The 25,523-nt window shown below is 27.4% G+C and overlaps 3 protein-coding genes across 5 annotated transcripts in view; 2 read left to right on the plus strand and 1 right to left on the minus strand.

Moving 5' to 3' along the window:
* The window catches only part of LOC109595134 (uncharacterized), a 53,379-nt gene that overhangs the window by 10,130 nt on the left and 17,726 nt on the right, over positions 1–25,523 (plus strand). Inside the window, exon 1 of one of the 2 annotated variants that reach the window (XM_049970334.1) lies at positions 23,395–23,406. The exons of the other annotated variant lie outside the window; for it this stretch is intronic. The gene's annotated coding sequence lies outside the window, so the exon portion shown is untranslated. Of the gene's footprint in view, positions 1–23,394; positions 23,407–25,523 lie in introns of those variants that run through there. 2 annotated transcript variants of the gene reach the window in all.
* The window catches only part of LOC126266430 (uncharacterized), a 203,072-nt gene that overhangs the window by 4,565 nt on the left and 172,984 nt on the right, over positions 1–25,523 (plus strand). The gene's annotated exons all lie outside the window — the stretch shown is intronic.
* Positions 1,818–3,056, minus strand: LOC109595131 (uncharacterized). Of its 2 annotated transcripts, XM_020010431.2 has the most exons (2): positions 2,847–3,056; positions 1,818–2,717 (listed from the first exon to the last, which is right to left on the minus strand). In XM_020010431.2, exons 1-2 carry the CDS (start codon positions 3,017–3,019, stop codon positions 1,928–1,930), a joined length of 963 nt encoding a protein of 320 aa, XP_019865990.1. In that variant the 5' UTR covers positions 3,020–3,056; the 3' UTR covers positions 1,818–1,927. The 2 variants fall into 2 exon arrangements, with proteins under 2 accessions (XP_019865990.1, XP_019865989.1); XM_020010430.2 differs by having other exon boundaries at positions 1,818–3,056.

Consider the following 25,523-nt stretch of genomic DNA (forward strand, 5'->3'; position numbering starts at 1 on the left):
TTTTACTCTCATCTTCAGTACCGAATGAATAGTTGGTAACAGTTTCTGTTGGTAAATCAAATTAAGAAGTACTCATTGGTCACTTTAAATTCATATTTTTACCCTTAAAATTTCCTTTCATATGTTGTATTGTCGTATTAGTTGGTGAGCCAATCCTACTCTTGATTTTACAGTCATTCTCAACACCGAATGAACGGTTTCTACTGCTATTAGGTTTGTTGGTTCCCAATTACGAGTTATTGTTTTAATTCTCGTTTTTCATCAATATAACTAGATTGTAACTGTATTGTTGTAAACACTAAAATGTAAAACCAAATTAAGAAGTGTTAAAAGTCTCGTTATTTTAAATCCATTAAAATTTATGTTCATCAAGTTTGAGCTGCTGCTTCCAATTTACGTGTTGTTACACACCGGGAAGTAATTGCAAACTGTAGTTATCGCTTAAAATTGTGCACATTTCAATCTCAATGTTTGTATTAGTTGGTGAGCAAATCTAGTACGTATGCAACAACATAATACTCTTGATATTACGGTCATCCTCAATATCGAATGAACTGTTTCCCCTGGTAACAGTTATGTTGGTTCCCATTTACTAGTTGGGGTTTTGTTTGTTCTTTTCCATCGGAGTGGATTGCTGTAAAATTTAATTCTGGTCACTGAAATGTTAAATCAATTTAAGAAGTATTGGTCACTTTAAATTAATATTTTTATACTTAAAATTGGCTTTCATAAAGTCAAACCACCTAGTTTGATCTACTGCTTACAATTTACGAGTTGTTTCATATTGGAAAGTATCTGCAAGCCGCAGCTATGGTTTAACATTGTGCACGTTTTAATGTCTATGTTTCTATTAATTGGTGGCCAAATCCAATACGTGTGTAACAACGTAATACTCTTGATTTTACAGTCATCCTCAATATCGAATGGACGGTTTCCACTGGTATTAGTTTTGTTGATTCCCAATTACTAGCTGCGGTTCTGTTTGATCTTTTTCAACGGTGTGGATTGTCGCAAATTACACTTTTAAAGACTGCATCCTCATTGGTCATCTTAAATTTGTATTTTAACATTTAAAATATGTTTTTTATAAAATATTTATACTACTTACAATTCACGTGTAGATTAATTTTAGAAAATAACTGCATACCGCTGTTATCGTGTAATATTCGGTACGTTTTAATCTCTATTATTGGATTATTTGATGTGCCGAACCAGGTATGTAATAGCATAATGGTCTTGATTTTATAGTAATCCTCAATACCCAGTAAGCGGCTTTCACTACATATTTTCATTGGTTCCCAATCATCGGTTGCATTTAATTTTTGTATTCCGCTTCATCGAACACTTCTTTGGATTTGTAACCTAAAAAGTTAAATCAAATTAAAAGTATACACATTCCTTATAGTTAAATAATATTTGCAGTAAGCTTTTATCTTACACAAGCCACTTACTTGCGAAGTGTTGAAAGTAAACTATCAGGGATTGGAATTTAAACGGTTCCTTGGCAAATACGGTAACCCCATTTGCGCCTATATCGCATTCTTTTTAACGATCTTTCCTCGTTAAGGGACGTGTATGTTTGTGTTAGGACTCTCGAGGACCGCCTGGAGTCCCATCTAAAGCGACCCAAAGTAAACGGCATCTAAACTTTATAAGAGCAGGAATGCAGCAAAAGATTTTAATTAGAAGTGTGTGTGTACAATTATGGAAGTTAATTTACTTTGTTTTGTGTGAACATTTTGGCTGTTATAATGATGAAAAATTATTATAGTTGTATAATGAACAATTTTTAGTACTTTCATTAAAAATGCACTCTATTTAATTTATCCACAACTTTATTATTGCAACCAGAACAATCAAAACTTCATAATCACTGAATTAATGTATAACTGAATAAATGAATTAATCATTGAATGAAGATAGATAACTATTCAACTACAGCAAAGGAACTATTCATGCAAGCAAATGCATATTTAACTTTGTGTTGACTCAAAATTTTGGTGGGTCTCATAACGTGGTTGAAGTCCCCGGTGCCGCAGGATCCGGTGTCGTTGCAGCCCCAGACGTACAGGCTCTTGTCCTCCGTTATAGCCATGTTGTGATCAGACCCAATGCTTAAATCAGTGATGTTGGTCAATGGAATTCTTTCGGGCTTATGTGGATGAACCCTTGGTGATCCCAGTTGACCAGAGTTGTTCCGGCCCCAGGTGTAGACGTCCCCGTGTTTGGTCAAAGCGGCGCTGTGCGTCCATCCGGCACACAATTTGGTCAATGTATTGTTGGTCAGCACTTTTGCCGGGAGATAGATGTTGGTGAATTTTGGATCTATGCCGATTTGACCGTATTTGTTCTCGCCCCATCCGAAAACGTTGCCGTCCTCTTTCAGACATATGGTGTGGTACTGGCCGCTTGCGATGGATATTACGTTAGCCAATTCCGGAATTCTGGAAATGGTCATGTACCCGTTGTCGTCGTAATTGTCACCTATGCCAAGTTGGCCCTTGCTACCGGTGCCGGCCACCAAAAGGCCGCGGTCCTGCGTTATCATGGCAGTGTGACGGTAGCCGCAACTGACTTGACGGAACCCAGTTGCCAGTCGCGGTGACAGCTGGAGCCATGACGGGATTCCCGTGGAGATTATGTTCTTAGACAGCCCCAACTGGGCGAAACGGTTGTTGCCCCACACGAACTGCTTGCCGCATTTCAATATCGCCGAGCTGAAATCGCCGCCGCAGGAAATTTTTGAAATTTGAAAGTCCTTCAAAATGTCAATCTCGGTGAAGTGGAGATGATCGTCGGGCAAACCTAACTGGCCGTCTGTATTAACGCCGCAACAATAAACATACCCGTTTTTGTCCAGGATCAAGGTGTGGCTGGTCCCGCCGGCGATCGAGACAATATTGTCCGCCTTCAGGTTCGTGGTTGACATGTCTACCACTCTCGGCTGGATTACCACTTCGGACTTGTAGCCCAGGCCGAGTTGCCCATAACGGTTGGCTCCCCACGCGTACAGCAGCATTTTGGCTCAAGACGGGACGACTTTTATCGGAGCGATGTTACCGTGATGCTGTTCGGGACGTTAATGACAAATATTTATATGGCAACATAAAATTACAACTTTTTTCCTGATTACTTTGATTTGAATTTAGTTGTTTAATTCCACGCTTGCTTATTTAACAAACATTTTATGGTCGATTTAAATGAATGAATGAAAATAGTAACGCTATTCTTTTTTTACAACAAAAATATTATGGCGTCGTCAAGGCAATCATTTAAATAATGTAATGCGATTTTGAATGTTATATAAAATAAAACTTCACATTACTAAGTTGGCAGAAGTCAGATGAAATAATTATGTTTCTTCTTTCTGTTATACACATATACTTTATAACCACCAAGTATTAATTTATTGACAAAATTAATTGAAGACGAAATGTTAAAGTGATTATTTTCAATATTTCAATATATTGTCAACTCTGACATTTAAAATTAAATTTTTGACAAATGTCATTTTATGTACCTATAAGATAAGAACACCTTTTATTCACTCATGTAACATCTAAATATTTGTGTACTGTTTCAAAACAATATTGAATAAAAAATTTCTCATTTCCGATTTACTCCACATGGAGTTTTTTTGCACATTTTTGAAATTAATTTAAATTATAATTAGAATAGAATTAATAAATCTATTTTTTTAAATAAATTTAGTTGTTATTTTTTAAAGCTTAACATTTTTAAATTTAATAAATTAAAATTAATAATTATATTTTTTTATAATTAATTTGTTAATTGTAATTTTTTAAGCTAATTTTTTTAAATTTTATAAATTAAAATTAATCATTTTATTTTTTTTTTGGTTAATTTTAATTTTATTCAATTTACCTACCAAATATTGTTTTTCTCAAGTTTCTTTACATAAACTAAATTTGATATTGATTTAAAATTAATAATTTTATTTATTTATTTTAATTTTTATTAATTTACTTATTTAGTTCATTAATTTTAATATTTTGAGCTTAAATTTTAAATTTTTATAAATTTAAATCACTAATTTTATGTATTTTTTAAATTTAATTGGTGAATCTTAATTTTTTAATCTTGATCTTTTAAAATTAAACGAAAATTAATAATTATATAGTTTATTGGGTTAATTTTTTAAGTTTCATAAATTTTAGCTTGTTTTTTAAATTTTATAAATTTAAATCACTAATTTTAATTTTTTTAAATCTTAATTGGTTATCTTAACTTTGAAGCTTATTTTTGTTTAATTTCATTAATTAAAATTAATAATTATATATATATTTTTAGGTTTAATTGGTTAATTTTAATTTTATTCAATATTATAATAAGTATTATTTTCTTCAAGTCATTATTTTTTCTTTAGATAAACTAAATTGTTTAAAATCAATAAATTTAATTATTTATTTTTTAATTTAGCTGGTTAATTTTAATATTATGAGCTTAATTTTTAATTTTTTATAAATCTTATTTTTTTTTTATTTAATCTTTTAAAATTTAACGAAAATTAATAATTATATATTATACAGTTTAAATGGTTAATTTTTTAAGTTCAATTTTTTATATTTCATAAATTTAAAAAGACAATTTCAATATTATTTCACAAATTTAATTGAAAAATTAAAATTTTTAGCTTATTTTTTATAAATTTAAATCATTATTTTTATTCATCTTGTTTATTGAATTTTAACTTTGCGGCTATTTTTTTTAATTTGTTAATTGAATTTTGTTAATTAAAATTAATAATTATATATTTTTAGGTTTAATTGGTTAAATTTAATTTTTAAAATTTATATAAATTAATATTGTTAGGTTATTTTTTAAATTTTATAAATTTGAATTACTAATTTTAATTTTTTTAAACATTAATCGATGAATCTTAACTCTCATTTTTTAAAATTTCATAAATTAAAATTAATAATTACACATTCTTTAAATTTAATTGATTAATTTAAATTTTTTAAGCTAAATTTTTGAACTTAATAAATTAAAATGAATAATTTTATTTTTTTATTTAATTTTTAATTATATTCATTAATTTGTTGTAGCTCTGAGATATTTATCTTGTTTTTTTATAAGAGAGTAACTAGTAAATTTTACTGGTCTTTCCAATAATTTCTTAAAACCAACTTAAAACAAAGTCCATATAGGAATAGATATAAAAAACACATCCGTTTCAAAACAATTATACCATACATTATTATTCATGGAAGTATTTGTTGAAAGTTTTGTGTCTCCGGGTCTTCAGGTCGATAATTTAACGATATTTTTTCACTGTTCACAAACTTATTTACAACCGGAGGGTTATTGGCAACGTATAATTTAATAGCGAAGTTTGCACAGGACTATTGTCTTAGGAAGTTTGCTATTAATAACTTGTAATTTAATAGTAAAGTTCATATCAACTCATGGTCTATCAAATAAAACGTGTTCGCCCTTAACTTTACAAATGTTCACATTCCAAATCCATAACCTTCTCACAAATCGATTGTTGATTTATTAAAGGCATATTTGAAGAAGGCCGACTGTAAATATCAGAACGTAAATATTGTGGCGTGCACAATTAATTTATTTGAGAAATTACAAATGTTAAAACTTATCATCCATAGAATTTAAACTGCCACTCTTGCCAAAAACTCATAATGCTGGAGCGAAATAATTGCGTAATAAATTTTATTACAAAAGTTATCTTTAGCTACGGTCTAGATAAATATACCCATTTCGAGTTTTATTAGTATTAAAACAATGAGACTTGTTGTAGTAGAAAGGTTTGTTCTAACCCCAGAGTTTAAGCAAAATAGTTTCATCGTTTTGTACTCAAATATAACCATTAAAATAACAAAGTTAGTTTAGTTACCAAGTGCAATAATTGTAATCATCAAATTCAAATACGAGTAATTGCAAGATATGAAAATTACATTTGGAAGTGCCAACGTAATAAATACTTACATATGTCTTTCTATATATGAATTGACGTTGTTTTCTCCAAAGCCAGTTTCTCAATTTATATGATAAAAAAGCTCATAAAAGCATATCTTGATATTGACAAAACTCTTTTTTCCCTGATATATTGGAACAACATCCAGACAAATTCCATTCTTTGGGCCAAAAATTATTTGGACACAGTAAATAAAATTGTATTTTTTATTTGGATTGGCAAATATTTTTCTGCGTATCGAAAAATATGTCAGACCGTCGATCCAATACAATTAACTCGAACATTTTAAAATAATACCGCCAGCAAACGAGCGCATAATAAAACTGATAAAATTGACACACTCAACATATTATGCACATTTCGCAAGTTTAATAAATTATAATAGACCACTTTATAATCTCAGCCGCAAGAATATGCAAATAAATTGGGTTTAGCAAAATTCCACATAAAAGATATTCAGATTGCGAGTCTGAGGTCAAATTGAAATCTTTTATGAAAACACTGACCCAGAAGATAATTGAAAATTCAAATAAATGTTCCTGGAAAATGGTTCACGTGTATTTATCTTGTTACATGGATTTTATAATAAAAGTTGGAAATCGATGGAAATCTCATATGAAAGTGATGCATCCTCGAATGGAACCACATTCATATTAAACACGTACATCATGTGAAATATTGTTGAATCAGTAAAAAAGGAATATAAAAAAATGAAGGCACTGATTTAATTTTAAAGGATTCATTTAAGGATATCGACGCGTCCTGCCGTAAAGTGAGTAATATTTAACAGTGTGTGCAAACGTCGGCAAATAAGGTATGAAATATTTCCCTTGATCGCATGTTTGGAACACTATAAGCTTTATTATTACATGAAGTGCCAAGCATTTGGTGCCTAAGCCCAACGTTCAGATAAAATTATTGCAGCTTACAAAGGAACGCCAACACCTAATATCCCCGTTAATAAATCATGCTTGATAAATATTTTATGTTAAATTCATCTTTTGTTCTGTTAATGCGCAGATAGTCGCATTTAATGTCGACGTTAAATTTAAATTGCTAATTTCAAGCAGAGTAAATCCTCTCTCAATCGGACTCCCTGCTCTCCATTGATATATATGTAAAGCTACAGCTACATTTCCACTTTTAATGTAGGAGTCAGTGCGTGACGTCGAACCAAGACAATAGCGGGCTTACACGGCAAAGCTATCAGAAAAAATACGCAGATTTTACACGCTTCCAGCATTTATGTATTTTTTATTTCCCCCGTTCGCCTAACTAGACGCAATAAATTTACTTTGGCGTGAGTATTTTATGTAATTTAATTAAGTCTTGTTTTCACGAGTGTTTATATTATGTACATAATATGTATCAAAACACGAGAGAATGTTGGTTTTATATTATACATTTTTTTTTGCTCAGGTGTAAAATTTTTATATAATATTAAAATTTTTCATTTATATAGTTAAATAGTTGCATGTTTTATAGAGGTTATCACTTTTTCTTCGGATAATTTTATGTATGTTATAATTAAAACATATATATGTTATTTGAAAAGTTGTTTTTTATTTTTAATATTATTTTTTTGTTTAATTTACTATAAATATATTTTATATATTTTAAACATTAGTTATAATTCAACGTATATAAAATATTCGAACAAATATTAATTATTTTTTTTATGATTTGTTTCTTTTTTCTTAGTTTAATCCCAGTCTTCAAACACCTTTGAATATTCTACAAAATCATAAAATTCAAATTATTTTAAATAAAGTAAATTAAATTTTTCATAAAGGATAGTTTACAGATAATAGGTTTTTTTTCTTCAAGTAATTTTATGATAATTAAGAAATTTGTTTGAAATATTGATTTTTATTTTTATGTTTTTCATAAAATTTTATTTTGAGTGATCTTGTTTATTGTTCAATTTGAATAAAATAATAAACTTAATTGAAAATAATATTATCCTTATGACTTGTTTCTTCTTTTTACTGATTTTAATTCCAGTTTTTGTTAAACACTTTTAAATATTTTACTTCACAGAAAAAATATATTATTTTTTATTTACTTTAGTATCTTTTTTATTGATGTGCTCTCTATTTTTTACAACTTTTTGTAACCAACCCAAAATTTCACAGTATTGAAAAATAGTAAAATTATAAAAAATGTTGATAAAATTTTTCATTAAACTGTTTTGTGTAAATTTCGACATGACTGGTTTTAAATTCATTTTATTCAAGCATGTCTGTATTGTGCAAAACTATTGATTCATATTTATTAAATATATTTTTATATACCCATATGTGATTGAAAGTTTTCTTAATTAAAAAAAAAATATTATTTCTTTTTCAGTTGATTTACTGAGTTTTTTTATTATTATTTTCTTTCTCATTTGTTGTTCAATAAATATACACTTAACAATTTAAAAACCATATTTCTGACAGTTTTGTCTGTTTCTTCTGATTTAAATTAAAAAATATATATTTTACATGTGATAAATTTTCGTCTTTATTTGCTATGGCCGATTTTGATCCTTAAAAATATTACAAAAGTATGTATTGTTCAATAAAAAATATTTATGTGAATAATCTAGATTAATAAAATACCATAATATTTCTGTTTCTGACTTTTTTCCCTTTTCTTCTTGTTCAAATAAAAAATTATATATTATATTATTAAATTTTTCATATTTACAGAGGTTATCATTTTTTTTTCAGATAATCTTATATATTATTTCAAAATTTAACTTTCATTTTGAATATTTTTCGCAGAACCCTTTTTTTAATTGTTCATATAATATAATATATAATTTTTATGTATATTGGACATAATCTATTGTTCAAGTTGAATAAATTTTTTGAAAAAATCTTAATTATTATGAATAGTTTCTTTTTATTTCTAAATTCTGAATTTTAAATATTCTACATTAAATACTTGTGACCACTTTTAATAATAATAATTGATATCTAAATTTGATGTGTCCTTAAGTAAAAAAAATATTAATTATTTTTTAGGGCTTTTTTTCATTTTCTTTTACTATGTTTTTTCTATTTAAGTATTCCTTCAATTTATATAGAATATTTAAAAATTATAAATTAAAAATATTTTAATTTGATAATGCAAAAGTATTCTTATTTGAATAAAAAAAGACGTGTATTATAAATTTGGGCTTTTAGATAATTTTAAGTATTTAGAATTTAATGTACACAATTTATTTTATTTTAAATAACTGATGTATTTACAATTATTTTATATATTTTTCTAATCGATCAATTATTAATAACATTATTTAAATTTTTGTTAAAAAATATGAATTTGAATAAAATGTCGTTGGTATGAAAGCAAATGTATAAATAAAAATTATTGTGAATTATTTCAAGTTTATGTGGAAAATGTTTTATAATATTGTAATTTATTTATTTGCACTAAGTAATAAATCGTGCACCCTGACTATTTTAATATTCTTCAGGTCCAACATAATTCACTGAGAAGTTTAAAATTACATTTAGAAGCGTATTAATAAGAAATGAAATTGCTAAGGAAATAAATTACATTAATTTATTCCAAGGAATGCACTTCATTAAATAGTCTTATCGTGATTGTGGAGTATTTACTTAAGAGAAAAGTTCCCATTGTTGAAATAAATAATGGTTTGCAGTAACAGTATTTAATTTATTAGTTAAAACCTATATTTAAATATACACGTGGAACGTGTAATAATTCAATAAAATGTTTTATTAGTTGATTATATCTAAATTGTATTTATTAATACTGAGTTATTGTTAATTTATTTGAGTTTGAATTATTGTTCATGATTATTTATAGTATGTAATATGTAGTAAATGTAATTTTGTAAAGCGTTTTCCTTCGGCTAACTATGAAATTAATACATTTTAGTGTAGCTCATAAATGTTTCAAATGTTCTCAGCTTAAAGTTTACTTTGAAGTTTTGCGTATGCAAGTGGAAATGAATTGGACTAATTTATCGCTGGAAACTTATTTGACATAAATTTATTATCGTGATGTGAATACATTTCAGTTAAAAGTAATACATTTTAAAATTTGCATAACTTTAACGAATGAAATATTACGAAAATTACATGTCAAATAGAAATTCTAATTACACCGACATGAAAAGTTATGACTTGTCCGTTCTTTGACAGCTTTATTTTCTAATTGCGATCGCGTTTTTTTTTTACTTTTACCTCCATTCGCGAAAACAATGATAATTTTCATGCATAAAGAACAAGGAAAAGGGGAAGTGACTTGTAGAATCTGAGGGTTTCCGTTTTTCTTTTTGCACCCATAATTGGCCGTGTGCTTCCGCGAATGCGTTATCCTGTCACGCTACAATTAAGTCAGCAACTCGTGATCCTTTTTTCACAGTACTTTCCTGAGTGTGCAATAAAATCGTCAGGCGAACGTAATGGACTGCAATTCGTTAGATCCTAATTATGTTTAATTAGATATCCCGTGAAATTTTCAGGATTGTTCCAGCCGTGTCGTTGATGGGCTGGTCGTTGGGACTTGAATGGGACGCATTAAATGTTACCCTGAAATGACACAAACTTTACAATGGCCCTTTTGAGAATGACAATGGATGTGTTTCAGATTAATTAACTGGCAGTTTATCCTCTCTCTCCCGTGTTTTTGAATAACAATGCTCGTTTAACCAAACTGAATATTAATTACTTAATACATATTGTAGCCTACTTACAGGTTACAATCTATTTTGAATTATTTTATTTACTGTTACTTTACAAACATTATTCAATAACATATTTTTTAATTATAGAATCAATTTGTATGTATTTGTAACGTTTTATGCGTTTTACGAATTTCAGTGTTTGTTAGTTTTGATGTATTATTTAAATGGAAACAGATTTTAATTTGAAACATTTACAATGGTAAATTTATTAAAACATATTTCAGACTTGGATTTTATTTAGTTTTATATACTAAAGTATATTTTATTCGACAAAAAACGATGACCAAAATGCGTAAACTAATTAAAAGGGAAAATTAGTTAAAAAAAAAGAAAAAATATTTATGTTAAAATTTTTTGTAGAAAATGTTAATAGATTTTTTAAGTTGGTACCCGTTTTAACCAAAAGTTTTTGTAAGATATTTCACAAAAAAGGATGGAGATATTAAACACATATATTAGTTTGATTTGGTTGGCCAGAGAAGTAGTTTATACAAATAAATTTACTTTTTGTGGTACTAGTTAATAATCTTATTTATTATATTTATATTATTTTATTGAGTAACTCATTTTCAGTGGGAAGAACGAAACATTGCTCTCCAAAGAATAGGACAATAATAATTAACATGAAATTCAAAGTCTAAATATTTCTGACGTCGCTGAAAGCGTAAGATGATCCTCAAAAATGGTTTACATCGTTATTAACATATATGAAACAACACACTCATTCAAAAATACAATAAGAAAACGACCTAACAAAACATATTCGTGTCATATACCCCTTTTACAGGACCAAATTGTCCGAAATTGTTTTGCTGACGTTGGGATTAATGTTATGGCATCGGACAGAAAATATTAATAATATACAATTATTGTTGTTTAACTCCAGAACTATGGCAAAGAATATTTTGAAGTGATGAATTCCAGTTCAATAGACTAACATATAATCAGAGGGTAAACGAAAACGTCGACCTCCAAATAAAAGTTTGCATACTAGATTACATTACAAAAACTTTTAAAAAATGGTGGAGGAGCCTTTATAGTTTGGTATTCTTAGCATAGTATAGGACCATTATAGAAAATTATTAATAAAATGGTGATGATATCATGAGAGGTGTATTGGTACCACTTGCTCTTGATAATTTACGTGGGGTTTTATGTATGATAATGATTCGAAGGCCTAAAGTTGTTGAAAATTGGTAGAAAGTTGATCATATTGAAGTTCTTGATTAACCAGTGGAAAGTCCTGATCTAAATTCTATTTAAACCTTGCTGAAATATATGAAGACGCGATTAAAACCCCAAAAACCATCAAATTTATGGGCGATTATAATGGACTGAGGGTAACATAATATTAATAATTTTTTTTATTATTTTTAAGTTATGTATAAATTATTTAGTAAAAATATATTTTTGAAATGTGTGAAAGATTTAATTTAAGTAGAAATTATTTTGATTTAGGTACAAAATTAATTGTAGTGTAATTATTTTAAATAAAATATAAAATATTTTTGTTGCATTTAATTAGAGGTGTGCATTTTCTAAATGTGCTATTTCTCTGGCCACTACTGTATATGAAAATTAGAGTACATGGTTGCACACATTGCTTTATAAAAAAACTATTTTTGATTGCATTGTAGTCACATTTTTATTTAATTGCAGAGAAAATATATACGAAAATTTAAAAACATTTAATTTCTCTTTAACTATGACAATTTTAAAAGAGCTTTAATATTCACAGAAATTATAATTAAAAAATAGCATTTTTACAACCAATTTTTCATAGTTGTTTAACAACTATAGTTATGAAGTCGTATAATCGTTTGTGTTTCTATGTTTTTGTTTATAATAGATTTTCCTCTATAAATAAAAAAAAAATAAAATAAAATAGGGCAAATTCTCATAAAAAATACCTCTGTGACCGATCAATATTTGGTAGGTACTACGATTTGCATAACTTTAAGACTCTCGAATCCCACAGAATATTTTTGTTATTGAGCATGTGTACGAAATTACTTAAAATCTGTAAAGCAGTGTAATCGAAAGGAACCGATAAAAAAAACATGATAAAACACATAAGTTTTGCGTGGCAAAGTTCCACCTCGTAAAAATAAATAATTAAAATGCAACTAGTACAGCATAACCAGATTTTTACGTGGCGACTCGCACAAATCATATTTCACGTGACTAGGTCGGAAGATAAACGCGGGGAGAACGCCGTGATCCAGCCTAATCATTTATTATCTATACCGTCGTTTATTCTGCTCATGTTTTGCTATATAAAATGCATGAATTGCTTATTAAAAAATGCCTGCGGCCACAGCAATTCATCAAGTATTCCCGGAAAGGTGGCCCCTTTGGCCGAGAAAAGGGAAGATATGCAGTAAACGGGTTTAGGCCCCCGCTTTGTGTATTATGAATAACAAGCAGCAACTTTTTCGCAAACTCCATTTAAAATTTACTGCAACTTTCTGGCAAATAAAGAAACGTTAGGGGATTCGGTCTTGTCTTGGATTGATCTCGGATAAACTTCCAACAACTGTATCGAATATTGCGCCGTTCTTAAAGAAAACTTTAATTAAAAATGTTTTGGAATGCTAATTAGTGCGGATTTTATCTATAGCCGAAAACTTTTTTAATGATAAAAAATAACACGTTTTCGTATTTTAACATTTAAATTTATAGGGGGAGTCACCATAACTAATTTAAATAATCTAAAAATTATAATAAAATTTTTATTTAATGTTGTGGATTTTAAATAATATGTTTAACACAAAATATACATTTTATTTATTGTGGAAACGTTTGTACAATTAAAAAATAATATTTTTTTGTATTTTATAATTGAAATTTAATGGATAAATCACCCTAACAAATCTATATAATCCAAAAATTGTTTTTTAACATTTGTATATAATCGTTTAAAATTGTGGGTTTAGTTTGTTTTCTAAATTTGCATATTCACAAATAAAATCATGTATTTAAATGTTCATATTCAACAATTTAAAAACCAGGAAATCTCTTAATTTATAATCATATTTTTAAATCAATTAATTAAAATTTTTAGTTGAAGCCACTTTTTCCCCTGTTCAAATTATATTTGCAAATTTTTGGTAAATAAGGAACCGTCGATTTAGGAGAAACTTTTCATAACTGTATTTTATACAGGTTTTTTTTTAAATAAAATTTTAATAAAATTTGATTTAGCCCAAGAAATTAAAAGTTCCATTATTTTTTAGATTCGTTAATAGATTTTGATTTGATATTTTTAATAATAACATTTTAAAATAAAATTTAAACAATATTTTTTCAGTATAATTTAAGAAAAAACTAATTAAAGAATGTTCATAATTTTTGGTATGTAAATTAAATTCTTTTATTTGATTTTGTCGAATTAAATTAAACCGAATGTTTGATATCACTTAATATTCTAAAATTCTCTCATTTTATAATTAAAAATTGATACAAGCCAAAATAAATCATTCTATTGAAATGTGACTAAAACTTTTTAATAAACTTTTTGAAATAATAATAATAATATAATATAAAATATTATATTTATATTTTGGAATTAACAAAGATTGAAACATATTTTTGATTTTTTCACCTAATGTTATTACAAAATTATTTCATTTTACAATTAAAAATTGATACAAGCTTAAAATAAGTCATACTTTTCTAATACTAAAAAAACATTTGGCTGAAATTTTTTAATTAATCAACTTTTTATGTTACCTAACATTTTTACAAAACTCTCCCATTCTGTAATTAAAAATTGATACAAACTAAAAATAAGTCAACCTTTACTAATGACAAAAAACAATTTGACTGGAACTTTTTAATTGACTTTTTCAATTATTTCATATTTTTTTTGTATCAATTAATTGCCATTTTAAATTAATTTAGCAATTTGCGAACACCGCATTGGATATCAAAATGATCAAACTCACTTTACACATTAAAATTATGCACACGAAAAACAACATTGATAAACATTTTAGCATTTTGGTTTTTCGATAGTGTCATAATAGCGGACCGCCCGTATAAACAAATGATCGTAGTAATCAGTCCCTTAACGCAGCACTAAAACTCGAAAACTACTGCAACGTTTTAATGCACAGAGCCATTTAAAATTTCAAATGACATTTTTTATTGTACAACATTCGTTACGGCCGTCATGAATGCTGGAGAGGTATTTATATTCCATCAACTCGGTTGATTGTTTGATTAGTTTTTTTACTTCGGCGTTAAAGGAAAATTTGTTGACACACTATTTTTTACGCTCGAAACCATTTTGCGGTTGTCGGAAAGTTTGTATGAAAGCCTTGCACCCCATCAAAACAATCAATCTTCGCATACACACACTAGCAAAGCAGACAATGGTGCCCCAATTTATAGTTCTAATTTCATAATTTATCTCGGAAGCGGAATTAAAACAAAATTTTACTTATTTCGGTGAATGATGAGGAGGAAGTGCTTTTTGTTTCTGTTTTTTACCAAAGACTCATTTGGAACACCGATGTCATCCAGGAGGACCGAAAAAGGGTGTAGAGTAATTGTGTACTCTTGAATTTTATTAGTCCCTTTTCATGTAATTAATTTCAAATTGCGGCCAGTGGGTTTGACCTTTTTACTTATTAAGTATAATATATCGGGTGTTAGCTATACTGGGGTCCCTATTCTTCCCACTTTTGAGCATTTAAATTAAAATTGAATTGTCTTCATTTATATATAATTATCTTTTTATGGTACGAGTAAAATTAAGTTTCATTGTTGGTTATCAAAATTTAATTAGTTTATATTAAAATCGTATCTAGATAATCGTATTATATGTTTAAAATTAATTAAATTATTTTATAACATGCAATAAATTCTCATGGATTAAAATTAAGTATGTATAAATATTGGAGTAATGGATGTTTTAAAGGAAAAATTATAATTTTGAATGTTATACACATTGAATTACAATAATTCGAATCCTATCTAAAATATTAAATTCAATATTATTCAAAGATTTATTAAATTTTTATTTTTAGTCAATTTTTCTACATGAATTTTAGAAAAATTTAATGATAATAAAGAATTATTAACAACTCACTTAAAAAATTAAATTTACTCCTCAAAAATTTATTAAAATTATATTTGTTTTGAACAACACACACTTTTAATAATCTTGTATTTTATATATTTAAAGTTAATAGTAATAAAAAAAAATAAATATTAAAAAATAAAAAAAATATTTATTTTTGTTTGGATTTTGAAGATTGTATTATATAAAATAATCTCCAGCTTTTAAAAATGAAAAATTTAATTTATGTTTTTCATTCTTTTATTTGAATTTTAAGAATTTTAAATTTATTTTTTTTTACACATTTATTAAAAATTATTAAATATTTATGAAATAACACACATTTCTAAAACTTTTAGGGTCCCAATTATTCTAGATTATTATATTTTAGATATTTGAATTTGATAGTAATATAAAAAGTAATAAAAACAATAATTAACTTATATATGATATAATAGTAAAATATTTTCCTAAAGTATATTTGTAACGTCGTATCTCAATGCTGAATTAAAATTATTTGAGAGCCTCATTTAAATAAATAAATTTACTGTTTATATATTCATAAAAATTTTATTTTTCTTTTATGTAACGTATTTTTAAAACATTCGCTCAGTTCCAACTTGAATTTTACATGTTTAAACTTAAATATTAATTTAATTAAAAAACTAACTGATAACTTAACTTTTGTAAATATTTGTGGAAAAATAGTTTTTTGTTTACCATATAATTTCATTTTTAGATTTTGATAATTTGAAAATATAAATCAATATACCATATTTCAATATAAATTTAATATATTAATAATATAAAATGAATTATAATTTTCTTTCGATAACACACATTTTTAAAATTTTTTATATATAATATTTATATTTTAATTATATAAATTTAATTAATGGTAGAAAAATTAATAAAAATAATAATTAAAATAAAATATTTTATTTAATTAAAGTTGTTTGGGTGATTCAATTAAATATTTTTATGAGCTTATGAAATTAAATTTACTCTTATTTTAATGGTGATAGAAAAATAATACTGTACTATAATAAAATCATAAAAAATAGATTTACTCTACAGAAATTTATAAAAGTTGATTATTAAAAGTGTCACAAATTCTTTAAATTTTCTAAAATTAATTTAAAATTACTGAGATATTATTATAATTAATATATATTTAATTAATTAATTAATTATTGATTTTATTGAATTTATGACACCGTTTTATATTTGAATTTTAGGTAGCATAACAAAATTTTCAACATCGTAAACTCACTTATGAAATTTAATTTATTTTTGTCAAAAATATATTATTATTTTATTTTTTCAAGTAATACACAAGATTTGGCATTAAAATAATTCTATATTTATTTATATATCTAAACTTAAAGTAATTAAAAAAATAGCTAACTAAAAGAAAAAGTTATTATTAATAAATATTTGTTGTAATGCCGCAATGTGTAATTCTTTTACGGATCCAATAAGTCTTCATTTTTTTAGTAACACACATTTTTAAAACGATTTTAAAAATAAAATATAAGTAAAATCTAAATTTAATATAACCCCAATAATATAAAATTTAATTTATCGGCTCCGTCTTTTTCATGTGAATTAGAAGAAAAACAAAATACTACAGCATGTAATAAAAATCATATAAACCCTAAAAAAAAAAACGTATTTATTGCCCCTTTTGAAAAGAAATGAACGAAAAAACTAGATAGAAACCAATTACAGTCGAAATTTATTCATAGCCACTTTTTACCTTTGGCACAGTCAATAATTCGACTCGATAATATCCTTTTCACTTATCAGCGGACTTTTTCCGCGCTACACTTCAACCCTTTCACGTCCACAAATCTACCGTGTGTGTGTCTGTCTGTGTGCGTACTTGACGCCAGCGTAAAAAACCGTTAGATATGGCGAAATGAATAACGGGTGCGAATTTTTTCATACTTTTTTCATCTATTTTCCCTTTTTTCGTTGGCCACTGCTGTACGGACGCATTACAAATGGGCCTTTGCCGTTTAATTAAAAACGCAAGATAACCGCTTTGAATGCGCACTTTTAATGTAAGCAGGTAGTCGATTAAATTACGCAAGGGAAAACTTTTAATTACTTTTGATTTTTGATACGAATTTAGTGTCGCGAGGCACGAATTGCATGTTTTGTTTTGTACATGTTTTTTTGAGTGTAGCGACATGTAGTACATGTCGAATTTAATTATATGTAAGGCTTAATATTTATTATAATGCCACCTTCGTTATGTGTTCGAATGGAATTTATATTTTGTGTTTTTCAATTTTCATCCGTTTTTGTGTGAGCGATAATTCCGAAACTAATAACACAATTTCATATTGTCGGATTTCATTTTTAATATTGGGAGAATGGAATTTGCAAAAAGTTTTAGTTAAATGAGACCTTATCTCTCGATTTAGGAGAAGGTGGTTCGAAGTTTTACACATTTACAAAGTAGTTTTCTGTGTTTTCTAAATTTATTCAGATTTTGAGTCTTAAAACTTTTTCACATCTTATTTACTTACCAAGCTTTAGTCTACATTTGCTGGAGAACTTCGCCAACTAAATTGGTGTATTTTCCTATCACAAGTTTTATTACGTTCATAAAATTATTTATAATGCAAATAATACAAGAAATTTAACTGCAACACATACAAAACTCGTGTTTAGCCAACTTAAATAACTTAATAAAGATATTATTGGAACAAATCCGCGTACAAACAGTGTAAATTCGTTGTTTTTAAATGTGACCCCAATAAATTTACTATTTATTGCGCTAATTAATTAAATCATAATTCCTCAGACCGTGTATTCATATTTTAGGCTCAATTTACCCAGTATTGCTGAATATTTGATACTAATTTAGGGGCTGGAGGATTCAACAGAACGTTTGAATAATTTATAACTTGTTAGTTCTTATACCAAATTGATTTTAATTCAAGAAGGTCATGAATAATCATCAAAACTAAAATTACTCGCCTCAGGAATCGCAAACTATACGTCAGACTATTCTCATTAACGAAATTATCATACATTTTTGGGATAAATTATTATTGGACCCAAAAATGTCATCAGACCGAATAAGCAATTTTTTTGTGCACAACGACGTATTCGTTCGTTCAATGTTTATGCTGTACCGTGGGGATTATTTTTTTTATTATAATTTGCCCGAACGATTTTAATTTATCTTAAGTGAGATTAATTTTTTTCGTCGCAATTTATCATTATTCCTTTACTTGCTCGGATTTGATTTTTTCGCTTTTTATACTTTGAGATGTGTATGTTTTAATTTTTTTGCTATTTTTTTGTATGTTCAAGAGATACGAGAAAAATCCGCATAAGAGATTACGTATATTATTTAAGTTCACTGAGTACCAGCGAACCTGTTTTTTTATTTGAAAAAAATTAAATATTCCACTGCTTTCTTAAAAAATTGTTAAACCTTTCTCATGGAAATGCAGTAGTCTGTTTAGATGTGTGTTTTAATGTATATTTGAGAATTTTTGTTTTATATTCATGAGATAAATCGGCATAAGAGATTATGTATTTTATTTAAGTTCAGTGAGAATATTAGCTAATTTGTTTTTTTATTTGAAAAACTCCACTGCTTTCTCAAAAAATTGTTTCATCTTTCTTATGGAAATGAAGTAGTCTGGACATACGCTATCCCAGACGCTGCAATAATCCGGGCATTTTCAGGATTTTCCTTCCGTAATTCGGGCGTGAAATTAATACATACTGACAATAGTATAAACAAGAATTTTTCTATCTGAACAAGCAGTTATTACATACCCACTTTAACGTTCTCTCTTGCTTGGATTTTCAACACACTTAAAAATAAAATGAAAGGAACAGGAAAGCGATTGAAGTAGTTGTACTATATATAAACAAACTAAAAGAGAAGTTTCAGTTGATCACATATGTGTCTAATGTACAAATTAAAAATCATAATCATTATTTTAAAATAATTTTATAATTATTAAATGTCTAAACATTTCGTACCCTCCCAACAATTTTATTTTCCGATGAAAGTCGGTTCCAATTATTTAAATCTGATGGCATTCCATGGGTGAGAAGACCAATTAATGGAAGATATAATTCCAAGTATACTAAATCTACTGTGAAGTATGGTGGAGGAGGTGCTATAGTTTGGGGACGTTTTTTGGGTTTGGCATGGGTTAAGATAGACGGGATAATGCATCTTTTCGTTTCTCGTGACATGCTGGAGAATTTGGCGAAGATAACATGAGTTTAAGGTGGACCTACCACCACCATAAGTATACGAAAAACACTGTCAAATTTGATTGAACTCTACGAAGAACTTCCTAATCGGTGGAAGGCAATTTCTAACGATTATATTGAAAAGCCACTGAAATCAATGAAATGAATTAATAAACAATTACATTGTCGTATTGTTGTAATCAAACATATAGCATAACTGACAATATGGATGTTTGAACGTACAATTTTATCGAGACAAAGGAAAATTGTTGTTAAATACAATATATTAGTTATAAATATAGCAACAACAATTTTGAAAGAGATTTTTAATGATTAAATCTGTGTTATTTAATTTAACATTAACGCTTTGTATAATTTCTTTTTCAGTCAAAATTGGACTTTTATATTTTAGTAGAAACCAGGATTTTCCTTCTAACTCTGAAATCGAAGGAACCTTCTTCCACTAACCATCTCTCACAGCCCTTCAAATGATTTCAGCAAGTCCCATTTTGTCCAGGTTGGCTTCAATGTCAATTGACAATAAGATTTGATTCTTTTCGAATTATCCAGTTATTCATTTTCGAACTGAGACAAATTTTTTCGTACCACTTGATCAGTTTATCTATTTTTTTTTTAATAATACGGGAACAAATTACTTATTTAGTTATAAACTTTTAGTAATTTCTTCTGTTTGTCTCTGTATTTACATATTCATTTTGTTTTATGACTCTTTTCATTGAATTTATAGTAAATAACAATTCTTACCTATTTTCAAATACTACTGCTCCGGACACCTCGGCACTCCGGGCATCTGTGCAGAGTGTCGAAGACATGTGAATTTAGCTATATTTTTATACAATTTTAATTTAAGAAACGTAATTTAAAAATCTAATACATTTATTGTGAAACAAAAAAAGTAGCCAGTACATAAATTATATAAAACCCCATATTCCTAAGGCGAAAAATGCTATTTTGTGTTACTTTTTGATAATAAAACCGAATGTATTATAAAATAGTTTATCGGAGAATTTCTACTACGTTAAACTGAAATTTTATCTCCCACATAAACCTTGGAAATGAATGAGATTTAAATATCTCATTAGAACAGTAAATTAAGATTTATACGGCATATCCAGCAAGTAGAAATAAATAAGGGGAAAAGTAGATATTTACACCCTGGGGATAACCAACTTTAGAATATAAATTATGATTTATTTTCAGAAGTGTTAAACTTGATTTACATCAGGTTGGTGAACGTGGATTAGCGAAAACGGAATGGCGCATTTCGTTTTTCAAGAGGATTATTATGGAAATTATGATTATTTCCCCAACCGCCACAATTTCACGCGGATTTTTATTGTCTTACGTTGATTTGTCGATGTAGTATAATACCAATGATTCCGCCGCTCCGGAGTTATAACATTTCAATGGAGCATAAACGATTTACGCGTGACAATAAAATTATGCAGTGATTTATCGCAAACAAATCACAAACACCGCCTGTAAAAAAAATATTAAATAAGACCACGTTCGGGTATTAATTTAAAACGAAATTACTCCACATTTCGTCAACAACATCAATAATACGGCAACCTGTATTTGACACGTGAAAACACAATCGAAACGTTGAATATTAAGAAAAAAAAAATGATTAATGAACAAGGTTGTGTAAATAGTCCGACACCTTACGAGTTGCAAATTAAGGGAGCATTAGTAAAAACGGGCTCACGAACAAAACGAAAGGCTCGATATTAAGATTAATGAACACCTTTATTTTAATTCCATTGTGGCTCCGGATTACCAGATTGTCGGCCCTTTTATTTGAAACATGCAAATGCAGTGACATCTTTCCAGTTTGGCCTTTTTCACAAACAAAAGTCCGATAATGGGCCCTGAATTATTAGATTTTGTGCGGTTTTCATTTAAATTTCTCGAGTTGCTCGTGTTTTCTAGTATTATGTGGTTTAGCTCTTTGACAAATCTTGTGCCTTTGTCCGAATGCCTGAATGCTTTTTGCGAGGATGAATGTTATTTAAAAGTTTAATAAGCGTTACTTGTTTTTAATGGGTTTACTCAGTTTTTATTGTTTTCTTTATAATGCCGGTCCGCACACAAGCAGACGCAGAGTAAAAAGTAAAGAGTGATTTTGCAAAATTAAACATTCACGACTGATAAAACACGAAAACAATTTTTACACTGGATTCATATTATAATTCATCATCCTACGTCACTTAAGTAATATATTGTACAATTGCCCTTTATTTACTTATTTATTATTTGGATTGTTAACAAAAAACTCTCTGTACCAAATATACAACCAGACTATTATAATATTTGATGAAAAGAGGTAATATAAAATTTAACAATCAACATGTAACTTTTTCTTCGTTTTAATTTAAAAGCCTAATCGATTAGATTACTTTTTATAACTTCTTTAAGCTATTCCGATTTATCTTAAACGAGAATAATTTTAATTCATTTTTTTGCAGAGCCTTCATTTACTTATAAAGTGGCAATTTATGGAAATTTCACGATTATTAATAACGAAACATAAGAAGTAATTTTTAATAGCTTACCTAAGAATATACTTAGGCCTTTAACAATAACTTTTTTATACTTAATTATGGAGGAAAATAAATTAAAAAATAAGGAAACTAATTAATGATTTGATTACATTTATATAAAGTTATAAAAACTGGGAGATTTTAATTTTAAAAATCTGAAAATACTCTTAATTTTCTTAATTTAGTGGTATGAGCTTTATACTTTCAGTTTGAATAGAAGTTTGTTCCATTAAAAAGTGAAATAAAATTAAAATTAAATACAAAACTTATTTAATCCAGAAGTTATTGATAATTTTTATTATGTATTAATTGATTTTTTTAGCTTTAAAAATAACTGTTCTTTGTTTATTTTAATTCTCATGCATTAAGTTTCAACATCCTACAATATAAAAAATGAAGAAAACAGAAAAAAAAATTCAATAAAAAAATTATTCAATAAAGAAATTATTTGAGTCACACAATTAATAAGTCAACGTTAAAGCAGAAATATATATTTTTTTAAAATAAAAATTGTACTTTTATAGACAAAATGTTTATTTAAAAGTCTAATCGATTAGATTACTTTTTATAACTCCTTTAAGCTATTTCAATTTATCTTAAACGAGAATAATTTTAACTCAATTTTTTGCAAAGCTTTCATTTACTTATAAAGTGGTTATTTGTGGAATTTTCAATTATTAATGCCAAAACATAAGAAGTAATTAAATTTTTAACGACTTACTTAAGAATATATTTAGGCTTTTACGAATAACTTTTTATATTTAATTAGATTGTCGTTATGGAGGAAAATAAATTAAATGGTTAGAATTTCATGTTTTGTTAAAATTATTCACAATTTAAAGAAGTAAACTAATTAATGTTTTGATTTCATTTACATAAAGTACTCAAAACTGGGATAATTTAATTTTTTAGTTTAAAAAATCATTATCAGGGAAGTAGCTTTAAAAATTTGAACATACTCATCATTTTCTTAATTTAGTGGTATGAGCTTTATTTTTTCTGTTTGATTAATACAAGTTTGCTTCACTAAAAAGTAAAATAATATTAATACTTGAAAGCTTATTTAGCCAAGAAGTTTAATTAATTGATTTTTTTAGCTTTAGGAATACCATAAGTATTGTTTAGTTTATTGTATTTCTTTTGATTCACATGAGTCACATAGAAAAATAAAACTAAATCTAGTTTGAAAAATATGATATATCTCTTGATGTTTCGAATGTGAAAGATAAAAATAGATATGTAAGCTTAAATAAAATTACGCGAGTCAAACAAGTAAATGAGTCAACGTTAAAGCAGAAATATATATTTTTTTAAAACAAAGCAGACTTACAGGGAAAATGTTTATTTAGCTGAAACATTTACGTATTGAATTAAGCCCAAAATTTACGTGAAACAATCGACTTAACTTATTTGTCTTCTACAACAAAATCAATTTATAGTGTAAATCAATATTTGCTTACAATTATTCACACAAATTAAACATTCAACAATTCAAACAGTTTCGCTGTTTAATTAGATTTGCCTGTTTAAACTTTCACGGTATTTTTGAAGCCGTATCGGTGAATAATAAATTAACACTTTAAAGAATCCGAAAATACACCCGCTGAAATGAGAGCAGCGGCATCGTTTCTGTAATCTAATAAGGCTAAACCGAGTTTTATTGGAAACTTTTCGAAATTTCAAGCAAGCTAAACAAAATCCTCTTAAAAAATTTTAAGTGGCATCGCGTTGGTTTAGCTATGATTAAAAAAAAGTTACTACAGTATTTGATCTCGAGATTTACATAAAAATTTACCTAAATATGTTTTTTTTTTTATTGTGTCTAATATACTCGGTGATGTATAAAGTGAAACACACGGATCGAGTGGTTACTTTTTATTGATTTTCGATGTACGGTTTGAGGTAATAGAGGGTAGCAAATGATTAAAAATTCAGACAAAAATATTCAATATATTGATCAGCATCATTTCTTTAAACTAATAATGAGTTGGGCCTCCACTATGATCCAGAGACTCATTGATTCGCCTTGGCATTGATCTAATGAACTGGTTAATTTCGTCCTGTGGTACTTCACACCATGCCACCTTTACTTGATGCTGTAGGGGGAGTCTGTGGAGATTGTGTGGAATTTTGAAGTTTCCTGTCTGTGACGTCCCACACGTGTTTAATCGGTGATGAGTCAGGAAATGTTGCTGGCCCTGGCAACTAATTTACATTTGAATTTTGGGGTCTTCGTGTAAGGCAGGAAATGGGGATCCATAATTTCCTGTAACACGGGGTTATCAAAATATCTCTAAAGAAAACTAAAGGTAACCGACTACCATGTACAATGGCACCCCAAACGCCAATTCCACCTGTTCGACAATCATCGGATCTTTGTGTTCCGTTTCTATATAATTGAGAGATTTAGTTAGTGTCGCCTTATAATTGAATCATTAAGGGTAAAATAGAAGCATTTCAATAACACTTGTAATTGCTTGAAAGTTTTAGTGTAAGTAGAAATTATACGAACTACAATCATTTTCACTGAAAACTTCATTTACCTCCCACGGTTCAACACGGTAATTAACGAAATTAAATAATCCTGCTGAAATCAGTTGTTCGTATTTTTCTTGTTAAATCAAAAGTAAGAAACGGCTTATTATTTTGTTTGCTTCACGGAAAGATGAGCCTGGCTTTAATTAAAAAACAGTATTCAAGATTTTTAAAATAAACTTGTGGCATTGTTATGAAAATTAATTAAAATTTAAAAACACAACATCGGTATTATTTATGGCGAATTATAAAATCATGCATGTAACCATAATTATGATAAAATTACCCTATTCAGTGGATTTATCTTGATTTTCAGCAGCTTCACTATGCATAAAATTCATTTAGGTGGGATGTAAATATATTTAAGGGGCAATTCGGGCCCGTATAATGTTAAAATTCCCGTAGTTTTCATTTGCACTTCAGTGTCATTTTATATCTTGGCTTCTAGTGCTATTTTCGTAG

The sequence above is a fragment of the Aethina tumida genome, chromosome 1 (assembly GCF_024364675.1).
Source record: "Aethina tumida isolate Nest 87 chromosome 1, icAetTumi1.1, whole genome shotgun sequence".
Classification (NCBI taxonomy): Eukaryota; Metazoa; Arthropoda; class Insecta; order Coleoptera; family Nitidulidae; genus Aethina; species Aethina tumida.

Excerpts from the sequence above, each read along its gene's own strand:
- LOC109595131 (XM_020010430.2), bottom strand. The coding sequence starts at position 3,019 with ATGCTGCTGTACGCGTGGGGAGCCAACCGTTATGGGCAACTCGGCCTG.